The sequence below is a fragment of the Streptopelia decaocto genome (assembly GCF_964273445.1).
Source record: "Streptopelia decaocto genome assembly, chromosome: 3".
NCBI classification, from domain to species: Eukaryota; Metazoa; Chordata; class Aves; order Columbiformes; family Columbidae; genus Streptopelia; species Streptopelia decaocto.
In genome coordinates, this window is record NC_138656.1 from 20,244,638 (window position 1) to 20,256,609 (window position 11,972).

Consider the following 11,972-nt stretch of genomic DNA (forward strand, 5'->3'; position numbering starts at 1 on the left):
TCCTGCTAGAGATGTGATAGGTTTTTGCTGATTATTTTTGTGCTGCATCAGCTGGTGAGACAATGACCTAGACTAAACCTGAGCTTTGAGAGGATACAGAGCATGGGTAGCTTTGGTTCTGATAGCTCAAGTCCTCATCCATGTGAAAGCACTTGTAGAACTGGATATACCTACAGATTCAGGAGGAGCTCTTCCCGTAACTTCAGCTTTGACAATTTACTGGGTAAAGGAATAGGATGTTCCAACAGAGGTTCTTTTGGTTCCTGGTGTAGTTTCTCTGCAGAAGAAACAAGTTTCTAATTTCAGAGCAGGTTGGCAAGCATCATATTTCAGGAAGGAGATAAGAAGTAGGGCAGCTAGTACTGGAATTAAGGTCGAAAGAGCCAGGGTGTTGCATTATTTGTGTCTAGAGAAAACACATCTCTGTCCTTAGATTTGAGCCAATACACAGTACTGAATATGATCCCTGCAGGCTATCCTGATGTAGGTATGCAGAGTCTCCAGCTGTTTATGCTAAGCTCACAAATACACTATAATATATTGTGATATTTTATTGCTGACACTTGTAATCTCAGTCTTTGTTATTCACCATGATAAATCCATTTATGATGGTGTATTCTGTCTGTCCAAAGTACATCAGAGTAGATCTTGGTATGGTGGTGAATCAGTAAGACTGTGACCATTGCCACAGTGCCAATGGTTAGCGTTGTACGCATGTACTGGACATAGAAGCTTAAGAAAGAATCTAAGTTAATGAAAGGCAGATTGAGTTTACATTTAAATCATTTTCAAAGAAGTGGGGTGGCCAAATTGGAAAGAGGAGAGGTTTGGGGCATATACTTTCTTATAGAATTGTTCCTCAGTAAGACCATGCTTTTAAGAGGAAGTGAAAGCAACTCCTGAACTTACTGATATTTTTACTTTGTCATCTACTTGATAAACTGCATGTTTGAATTTTATTATTTTTTTTTGCATTAAGGTAAACTTCCCTGTAGCTGCAATAATCCAAACCCCTAAGGTGGTTTTGTACTACTTAAACGCAGATCCTGTTTCCCCATTGAATGTAAATTAGTGTGGTGCTTCTTACCTGACTGAAGGTTGGTCTGTTGCGCTTTCTCTGGGTGATGAGACTTAAACAAAAGCAGTTTGCAGCCTTCTGAGGTGAGAAGAAGAAAAGTGGCCTCTCCGTATTGAATTGACAGAACGGTGTTGCACTCTTTGCTGCTGTATGCCTTTAATCCATAGTGCATAAATGTATTGTCTGACTGACCATGGTCTTGTCTTCTACATGCATGGCTTCATCGTTATCACATTGCACCATTCATCTAACCCAGGAGCCAATGAAGGTATGATATAACCTTTTAGTATATACACTTATTTCTTTGATCATGTTTGTGTAGTTGTTATCTTCATTCAGCTCTTAGTTTCAACCCTCAAAATACAATCTTTGGTAAGAATCATAGTACTAAGCATCTGTGCTTTGACCTTCTCTTGCCTTCATCACCAGAAAAAGGGAAGGTTTTATTTCTGACACACCTTACATAGCTCCCTAGAAGTCCTGCTGTGCTAATAAAAGCATTCTGACTTGCAGTGTAGCCAAAGGTTGCTAGCTTTTCTGTCATGGAACACACATTTGATGGGAAATCTTACATGACTAGTACTTCTGTAGTTAGACTTCTGTGTTGTATGGAGCTGAACAGGTGGATGGCTTGCTGCCTCTCACGGCAAAGGTTCCCTGCCTTTCTCCTGGTTACATGATTCTTTATTCTCGTGCTGTGCTGGCAACGGATTCTCATTTTTTTCCCCCTTCTCTGAATTGGGGTTTGAGAACGGAGAGACTGAACACCTGTGTCTTGGTGGCAGTGAGCTCTTGGGTTGGTTCACTTTTGTATAGAATCACAGACTCACAGACTGGCTGAGGTTGGAAGAGACCTCTGGAGATCATCCAGTCCAACCCACCTGCTAGAGCAGGTTCACCCAGAGCAGATCGCACAGGAATGTGTCCAGGCTGGTTTGAATGTCTCCAGAGAAGGAGACTCCACAGCCGCTCCGGGCAGCCTATTCCAGGGCTCTGGCACCCTCAAAGGAAAGAAGTTTCTCCTCATATTCAGATGGAGCCTCCTGTGCTTCAGTCTGTGCCCGTTGCCCCTCATCCTATCGTTGGACACCACTGGAAAGAGTCTGGTCCCATCCTCTTGACACCTCCCTTGAGATATTTATAAACATTGATAAGATCCCCTCTCAGCCTTCTCTTCTCCAGGTTGAACAGACCCAGCTCTCTCAGTCTCTGCTCCTAAGAAAGATGCTTTAGGCCCCTCATCTTCATAGCCCACCGCTGGACTCCCTCCAGTAATTCCTTGTCAGTCTTAAACTGGTGAGCCCAGCAATGCACTTGTAGGAGGACACTTATTTCGCTTGTAGATGCTCCCTTCTCCCTCTGCCAGTGATGCCCTGTGTCTGAAACAGCGGGTGATTTTTCTCCTGAAAAGCCTCAACAAGAGGCTGCTGGAGGCCAGCGGGCCCAAGCCGTGGTAGCAGACTGGCAGCGCGATGCCCAGCCCTAGTCAGGTCAGACCGTGGAGCGGTTACTGTTGCCTAATGGCTAATTAGCTGATGGCACATTAGCTGGTGGCTCCTGTACAGAGGCTCCAGCAAATGACCTGCTGGAGTGGCTGTGGCCATCGCTTAGTCCCTTTGAGTGATAGACAGGAAAACTGAAAGTTGGGCTTGCTCGTGGTTCTTGAGGGCATGCTGCTGTTAGGAGACAAATGAAAGAGGGCAGACCAAAGTTTTGTGCCAAAGAGAGGATGGGCTTGCTTCTACCTTCATTTAGATTGAAATAAGAACCCTGTCTTTGAACATCTGTTCAAGAGACAACAAGATTGACTAGAGTGTGTATGCTGCTTTGCAGAAATGGGTGCTCTCTAGTAAGCTTGCTTTTTGACATTGCTCATACTGTGGTCACAAGCCTGTCCCATTACTTCAGAACAGACAGTGGGTTGAATTCTGCTGTGATATGTTGTGAAGTGCCTGCGGACACAGTACTTTGGAGGTCATGAGTCTGCTGGCAGCCAAGACGGGGAATGCAGAAACACACCACATCACAGATGTGAATTCAGGCCTTGCTGATGGTCCTGAAAGAGTGGCTGAGTGTGGGAAAGCTCATGAAATCTTGCTGGAGCCTTGGCTATCTAGTTCTAAGAGCAGAATACGTGATTCCATCTTGCAAAGCAAGTCTTTCTAATAAAACTCCTTGTCTCTTCTGCTCCGCAAGCAGATCAAGAGGAAAAAAAAGTATCAAGGAAAACCCATATTGGACTTGCCAAAGGAAACTATTATGTTGTTTAGATCTCAAGCCTTGGGATAACGTTTTCTTTTAATTAGGAAACCATAACTTTAAATCAAACTTGCTCATGAGTCTAAGCATTTTCTGTCTTTGTGCTTATTCATCTAATATTGGAGACAGGTCCAAAGCCTGCCAGTGTTTGCGAAAATCAGCATGAAGAAACCTACTCCATTGTTGATGACAGAGTCTCATGGCTCTTGGTGATTTTGAACAGTTTGGATTTCTTGCCAGCTGCACTGTCTTCCTCAGCACTGGGAGGATTCACCTACACTGAACACAAAGTTTTGATGCTAAATGTTCTTGACACAGCACTGAGAACTTCTTCCTTAAGGCAGAAGGGAACTTGGGGGATGCAAACACTTTCATTTTTTGATCTCCTTCTTTTAAGTAGAGGCCAGTAGAACTTAGATAATTAAGAATCTCTCTTCTGGTTCCCTGATGTCCAGTGGGATTTGCAACAATGCCATTTTCCTCCTTATTTTCCCAGCCTAAATGTTCAACGTGAAGCCAAGTCATGTTCAGTGGGGTGGGACTCCTGATGAAGTGTCTGAACTTCCTGCCACTGCAGATTGAATCCAGCCTCCCAAATTTAATTCTTAAAAAATGATATCAATTCAGTTCCATGCATGAGTTATTCTGCTTGGAAGCAAGAAAGAACACTTTAAACAAAGCTTTTCTCTGTTCTTATGACATTGTTTTTTTATGAATTCATTGGACTTGAGGCAGTGCTGGGGTTTTTTGGTGTGGGCTTTGAAATGTGTCAAAAGATGGCGTGTGTCTGTGCACACAGACTTGCCCATAGTGCTGCATACAACTGGGATATGAATCCTTGGGCTTTGGACCACGTACAGGGAACAGCATCTTCCACGAGAGATGATGGGATGAGCAAGGCATCTGCTGTAAGCTGACGCAAAGGGTTAATAACAATCTTCACTCTTTCCAGGTACTTTATTACCCAGATTGCCATCTGAACCCGGGATGACATTACTCACCATCAACATAGAGAAAATTGGTCTGAAAGATGCTGGGCAGTGCATTGATCCTTACATCACAGTCAGTGTAAAGGGTAATGATTTCTCTTCCTGGCTCCTTGCTTCTAGTTGGGAGAGAGTGTGGTTTTGTGAAAGCTGTATTGATTTTTCAACCTGCTGGGAAAAATATGTGTTAGTACTTGCATTTTGTGTTGTGGACTTAAGGCTTCCACTTGAATCAAGGGTGGGCATATTCTGTATTTGAGAGATCCTGGGAGGTGAATCACTGCTTTTCTGTGCCCTCAGGGCTGCCTTTGCCGTGCTGGGAGCTGAGTATCAGTGGCTGGGCAGACTGTATTTCTGTACTCCAGCTCCCTCAGCTGAGTACAGATCTGTTTGGGCTGCCTGTGCTCCCCAACACAGATTGGTCTCTGGGCTTTCTGGAGATGGTGAACCACAGCCTGCTGGCTCCATTCTTTCCCTGTCATTAAACTCATTTTTTAGTAAAACAAAGAAGCTTAAGGTTTAGAGAGATGGGTATGAAGCTGGGAAGCAAGGCATGTGGATGAAATAAAACATAAAATGTTTTAGCCTTGGCAGTGAAATATAACAGCCAAAGCCTGGTGGGCTAAACTCCCTTACCACTCTGAGAGGTTCCATGAATCTGGAAGAACCTCTTCCCCTGTCAGTCCAGGACAGGCAGCATGAGGATTTCTCACTGTTTCAGATGACAACATGGTTGATGGCTCTTGCTTGAGACTGGGATTTTGAGTGTTCACAGTCTACTGGAAGTATCTGCCTCTTCCCCATTTTGCATTTTGTAGCAGGAAGCCCCTGCAGTCAAAATTGCTTCCCCTTAACCTGCCCCGCTTGACTTCTGCGAATCTTTACAATCTTTTGAGGCATATAATCTTTTTCTGTTGTTTTTTTATATAAAAATTTGCAGCTGAGCCATCAACCTCCAGTTATTTTCAGTTGCGAATGCGACCTTATGTGTGTCCTCTTTAGAAGGGCTATTGGATACCCAACGGAGGGATAAAACACTTGTTAGATGTGTGATCAGGTTCTTCCTCCACCAGACAAGTTCTTTGGCAGAAGTTAAGGGTCACAGTATTGAATGTCACCTGAATCCAAGTGATGGTCTCAACTGTTACCTGCCAAAATATATAGATAGAAACCTTTATCTAGTCCTTCTTCCTGTGATCATTTTTCAACGGTGAAACCCTCCACTTCTCTCTGGATCTTTGAGGAGTTCATCTGGTTGGGGTGGGGGCTGGAGCACGACTCGTGCCTCCCCTCGCTGATACAACTGCCTTTTCCTGTTTTCAGTCTTGGAAACGTGCAGTAGTTCTCTGTTTATGGTGTTGCCTTAGGTTTGCAGCCTTATTTTTTGATTGTGTAACTGTTCTTTGGGCTCCACTTCTCTAGTCACTGGTGGATCTTTTTTTGCTTCTGGTATGCCAGAAGGCTGAGGGATGGGTGTCTTCAGCGGTGGGGCTAGCTGCATGGATGGGAGTTTAATCAAATTTAATTAAATTGAATTCTTTCATGCTGAGTTTCTCTTGGCCAACAGGAAAACACCAGCCTGAACGAGGTTCTAACATTTGGATCCTGGAACTTATCAGAACTTGTAAAGCAAATATTCCTTGTTCCTTTCCACTGAAATGTTGCCTTTTCTAGCTTAAATACGTATTGTTAACACTGTTGCTTGCCTTCAGACCTAGCTCTCATTTCTGTTCTGGAGCTAAGGGAGACTGTGTATTGCTAGGCTTGCTTTCCCAACAAGTCTTTCTGTTGACACACGGTGCTCTATTTGCAAGCCCCTGTAAATGCTGGCTGCCAGGTAATGAGGTAGAGAACAGGATCAAAAAGCGTGTGCAGGCTATCGCCTAGTCTGCTAATGGTGACTTTTTATACTTAATTTCTCAAGATTTTTTGTGAGGAGCAGTAGCTCTGGAAAGTCATTTTGTCCCTATTAGGAGTCTCAAGATGCTTAGTAGTTGTTTTTCCTTGGTTCTGTGCCAGGCTGCTCTTGTGCAGGTTTGGAGAGAGCTTTGTTCCTGATGCCACACTGGTGGTCTGAGCGCATCCGTGGTGCGCAGCGCCTCAGCCCGTACCCCAGGCACCATGCCTGTGCTATGCACTTGGAATTTCGGCCACCTTGTCACAGCTTTTCTCCATCAGAGGGAATGATATCACTTGTGATGGGAGAAAAAGTAAGAGAACAAATATAGTCATGAAAAACAGCGTTGTCAGTGGTGGCTTGTGCCCCAGCAGCACAACCAGAGCGTGGTGCTGACAGCTGGGTCCAACCCATGGCCCCGTTGTACCTCTGCCTGCGGAAAATCCCAGGGGAATAAGGCACGTTGATTCGGGGCAGCAAAGGAGGGCACGCACAGCCTGTGCCAGCGGGGCCCTGCAGAGCCCCTGTGCAGGGGGGGCTTTGCTGTGTGTCCCTTCCGACGGTTCACCTGGAAATTCTGAAGCCCAGCTGGAGTCCTGCTTGCATAGGGTAATGGGATCCTTTTCTGGCAGCAGGAAGAAACATGCTCTTCAAAATAAAAAGAGGGATAATTCCAAATATTCATCTTAAATATTGTCAAGACTTTACTTGCTTTTATGTTGCAATCAAAAAAGAAAATTCATTGCCTGTGAGGGGGCATGATTCCCCCTTTCTTAAGTTTAGGGATAAATCCAGGTGTGTATTAACTTTTTGTGCAAGTATTAGTAGTGATTCATAAATCTCATAAAGCAAGACCTCAAACTCTGAGGAGTTTCTGCCATTCTCATGTTGTTTCTTTCCTGCAGATTTGAATGGGATCGATCTGACTCCTGTGCAAGACACTCCTGTGGCTTTGAGGAAGGAGGACACGTATGTCCATTTTAATGTGGACATCGAGATTCAGAAACACGTTGAAAAACTAACAAAAGGTACATAGTGTCAGGGGCCTGAAACGGGGCCCAGGAGCTTTGGGAGTGTCAACACTGGGCTGCTCCTGATCTAATAACCAGGCTGTGCTGGAGCTGCTGCTGCAGGGCTCAAGATCCAGACAAGGGTAAAAATAGACTTTTGTGTCCTGTCTCTCTCAAATCGGTCGTTCTGATGACTTGCAGACAAGGGAGGAATGAAAAGAGATAAAAATGCAGCAGTCTGCTCTGCTACACAGGTATTGAGCTGCTTTATCACCTCCTTAGTCACTGGACAGTTACCTGGGTATGAGCGATTGAGCGAAGCGTACAAGCTTTTGTGAGACCGATGAGCATTGTAAGAACTTGGTGTAGCTTTTGAGTAAGTAACACAAGTGTTGGACATAATTCGATAGCGCATCTTAATAGCAGATAAGTGTTCAGGTAACTGTCAACCATAATTGCTAACTTTTCTGTTAAACCCTTTTTCCACTCCAGGTGCAGCTATTTTCTTTGAATTCAAACACTACAAGCCTAAGAAAAGGTTTACTAGCACCAAGTGCTTTGCTTTCATGGAGATGGATGAAATTAAACCTGGGGCGATTGTTATAGAACTGTAAGTGACTTGCAATTATAGATGCCAACAGCAGACAAAATGAACTGGGCTTTGGTTGCAATGTGTGTTGGTTGCATCAAGAAAGGTTTCTTAGACTCATTAGATTGACTTATATAAGGAACATTCAATTTTAATATAAAAGGGAAGATAAAATGCTTTTAGGCAAATAAAATGGTTAGAGACTCTTCTCAAAAACTAGCCTATTTCCAAATGAAATGCTGGTGTTTGTAATTAAATTTCGTTTGAAGTTAACAAATTGGGAGAATTTCATTTTGACCTTAGCTTGAGTGCCAGATCAGCTATATTTTAAAAAACAAAAAAAAAACGCTTCACCTCCCACATTCTTCTGCTACAGAACTTCCATAAAGGAAAACTGATCTGAGAAATGTGATACTGATTTTCAAGTTAATGTTATGAACATTTCAAAGCATTGTTGGGTGGTTGGGTTTTTTTTCCCTGCTCTAAATAGAGAAAGAAGTAGATTAGTCAGTGATGCTGCAGTGGTTGTGATGTGCTTCCTGCCCTCACTGTGTGGCTGAAGGTCAGAGGGAGATTTTTGAGCATGTTTGGTTGGTTGGTTTTGGTTTTTTGGGAAGAGGGTGAACTTTGAGGTTCTGGGCATCTCTAGAAAGAGAGCATAGTCTGTGCTTGCTGGTGTACTTCTGAAGTACCAAAATAATGAGTACTAAGTAGGAGATACTGCATTTCCTACAGTCCAGAGCATTGCGTCATGAATTCTCCTTGCAAAAAGCTCACATTCATTTGAAAATTGAAATACTTGTTTTGTAAAGATGATAATCCAGAGAAATAACTGGTTTGGTATTTTTTTTTTTCCTTCCTGTAAATCAATTCATGATTGTTTCTTCCATTAAGTCTTGTGAGATGTATTTGAAAGATTACAGTAATAAGATCTGTACAGGACAAGCTTTCTCGGACACTTTCATCTTCCTACAGAGCCAGTAGCACTTCGATTAATTTGCATCCTTGTGGTTACAGGTACAAAAAACCCACTGACTTTAAAAGGAAGAAATTGCAACTCTTGACCAAGAAACCACTTTACCTTCACCTCCATCAAACGTTGCACAAGGAATGACCCTAGTTGTGAGACTTCTGTGAACTCAACCGCGATTCCTGGTAGCTGTGTCTAGTAGCCTTAACCTTCCAGGGGCCGGAAAACAACCGAATTCACGCCAGTGGGTCAGATGGGACCATCACACGCCGCACAGCACCACGCCAGGGTCAGAGGCGAGGCTACCATTCCAGTGCAAGATTCTTTTTTGGTTTTTTTAGTACCTTCCAGATAGAAGTTTTTCTGAGAGCCCTGAAATACCGTTGGCTGCTTTTCCTAATTTTACTGTTCATCACTCTTTTTTTCTTTTTTAATCTTAACAGTTATTATCCTTTTGCCTCAAACTCCACCCAAGGATGGAGACTGCCCCTTTGCCAAACCTGTAGCAATAAAGATGTGGCAGGCCTACTAACTGTTTACACTTGCTGTGCTATTGTAGTTCCTCTCATCTGCATTTCAGAGTCCTCTGTGGCGGGCTGGGTGGCAGAGGAACAGGGAAGGACGAGGTGGGGCGGGAAGGAGCTGGAGGTCCTGCAAGTGATTTCAAGTGGGAGAGAGGAGGATGCTGGGTCGAGTGGGGTGGCCACAGGAGAGCTCCTCAGGCAGCTGTTCTGCTGTGGTGTGGCCAGGAGGAGGACAACTGCAGATGAGAACACCGAACTATGATTTTAACAGCATTGCCTGGTCCACTGGGACTGAGTTTTGGATACAAAACACGTTACAGTCTTTTAAATCACCATTATTCCCTAATAGAGCTGGTTTTTTTTCTGTATCTTGTCACAGAGTGATTTGCAGAGGTGGGTGAGGGACAGAGAGGGCTTTTCTCCAGGGCTTCAGCCTCGTGGTGGTGGGTGTTTTGCCATTTCAGGCCCCTCAGTGGTCAAGTGTCAGCTTTCCAGAGGTTTTGCTAAAGCACATCTGGCTAGCAGGTTGCCCCACCTTTTACATGAAACTGCTGTTCTTATGGAAACTGTTCGTATGCAGTTTTCTGCATATTTTATGCAAGTCTGGAAACTTACTCTAAAAATTACCTTTTTATGTACGTAGATAGGATTATCATTTATTTTCTATATTTTTTTGATTTGGTGTGTAATAAGCTGCAGGACATTGGCTTATTATGACACACTTGCATTCATCTTTTGACCTAATAAAGGGACAGAAGTAGAACCCAGTCAAATCTTTCATATATTTTGTGTGGATATTTAATACAATACTTTAAAGTTTGATATACTTCTCGCGTATCTAACTAGTGTCTAAATATTCTGCTATGCTAACAGAAAACCCAGCTCCCAAAACAGTGTCCAATATTAGGTTTATTTTCAACAGTCTGGATGCAAATGTATTGCTAGTTCCTCCTTTCTATCATGTAACCCCAAGATGTTACATTATGCTTTAAGGGAAGCAATGTTACTTTTCCTCCTGTTATTTGTCTGCCCACAGATAGGTGTTCTGCATTTTTGGCTTTACCATACTGAGTAGGATGAGAAGCTGGTTTTGGAATACCTTCATTTTCTTGCCTTCTCTTTCTTCTGGTACAACTGGGGATGACACTATTTAGGTATTACAATAAAAGTCAGCAACACTTCCTTAAATTTCCACTACTGGTTGGTGGATAGAAAAAAAGAAGTGCAATTGAATTTTCCTGTTTATGGGTCTTTACAATACCTCAGTGGCATTACATTTGATACATTGAATAGCAAGCCCTGAAAACATACCCTGATGAGTTATGGAATTCTCTCTGAATGCAGCAGTCAGGAGACCAGACGAAAGGGGGACACATGAATTTTTAATAATTAAAAATCATCCTTTGAAGTCTGCAAAAGGATGGAGCAAAGCAAATACACCTGAGCTAGTGCTGTAGCTGTGTTACCCGCCTGGGGTGGCTCAGGGCTCTCTGACCTCCGAAGAATCTGTCCTGCTCAGCAAGGGGCGATTCTGGGGCTCTGTCCCAGCTCTGCCACCCTCCCCGCCCTGCCGGTGTCACTCAGGGCCTGGTGACGCTGCCGTAGTCAGTGGGTTGTCTGCTCCCCTGTAATTCCAGAAAGCAATGGCACCTGGCTGGCAGTAGTTCAGGCTCAGGGGAGGGCGCACAGGGCAGCACAAAGCTTGGTGCAGGGGAAGGAAAGATCCCGAATGTGGAGAACCCGACTTTCAAATGCAAGTGTTCATTAGTGTGTGTCATTAGGCACTAGCAAAGGGAACTTTCACTTGAACCGCAAACCCCTTCTTTCTGCTGTTTGTTTCCCTTGGCTCTTCCCCTGCCTGTAGTTGTCTGTATCAACTCCAGTTATATGAAATGTCAACTTTGAAGTATTTTTGTTAAATACACAAGTAGACCTTTGTATTTAACTAATTGTGAATTAATGTCTGTAGAGTGTGAAATACCATTTTTAAAGTTGCTTCTATCCTTTGTGTTTTTTATGTGAACTGTCTTTCACTGAAAGGACTACTGCTCCCTGCACCACAAGCTCCTGTATTGTTTTATGCTTTAGTGATGTTCTATCTTGTCTTTAATCTTAAACCTAAAGCTTAATACTTGTACTGTAAGAATGTAACACCTAGATGGCAAGTTTAATGACTGCTTGTACTCTGGCAGTAAAGCTGTAATGGCCTTTCAGTAGGTTTTTATTATTCCTAGTAGTTTTCTCCTTTTATTTTTCCCTCCCTAAGGCTTTTGTATAGAGCACTGTTGAAAACCTTTAGAGTTGCAACAGCTCTGCCAAATGCTACATACTCATCCTTGTATTAACACTTACACATTCAGGGACTTCTTTGAACATCTACAGGTGTAGGGCATTTTATTTTCTAAAGCCATCCAGTGTTCTGTGTGTGCAAACTGATTTAAAGCAATACAGGTTAATATGGTTTACATAAACCCACTCTGCTTTATGGAACACTTTTTTTTTCCCTTCTAGTATAAGTGAAAAAGACTGTAAAAACACAGCCTTGCTGCCAAGAAACCTGAATTGGTCTTAAATACTAAGATGAAAACTCAGCTCTCAAACCTTGCTTCATGCTGCAGGCCAGTCTTGACATCTCTTAGTTTCTAGGATCCCAGAGCAT

At 43.3% G+C, this 11,972-nt stretch overlaps 1 protein-coding gene across 2 annotated transcripts in view; it reads left to right on the forward strand.

The window, feature by feature from the left end:
• Positions 1 to 11,540, forward strand: part of AIDA (axin interactor, dorsalization associated) — a 31,214-nt gene extending 19,674 nt beyond the window's left edge. The window contains exons 7-11 of one of the 2 annotated variants that reach the window (XM_082049048.1): positions 1,335 to 1,346; positions 4,290 to 4,412; positions 7,126 to 7,248; positions 7,723 to 7,840; positions 8,837 to 11,540. In XM_082049048.1, coding sequence (XP_081905174.1) covers positions 1,335 to 1,346; positions 4,290 to 4,412; positions 7,126 to 7,248; positions 7,723 to 7,840; positions 8,837 to 8,933 — 473 coding nt within the window. In that variant the 3' untranslated portion in view covers positions 8,934 to 11,540. The remainder of the gene's footprint in view (positions 1 to 1,334; positions 1,347 to 4,289; positions 4,413 to 7,125; positions 7,249 to 7,722; positions 7,841 to 8,836) is intronic. The other variant, XM_082049049.1, reaches the window with a different exon arrangement.
• The last annotated feature ends 432 nt before the right edge of the window (positions 11,541 to 11,972 follow it).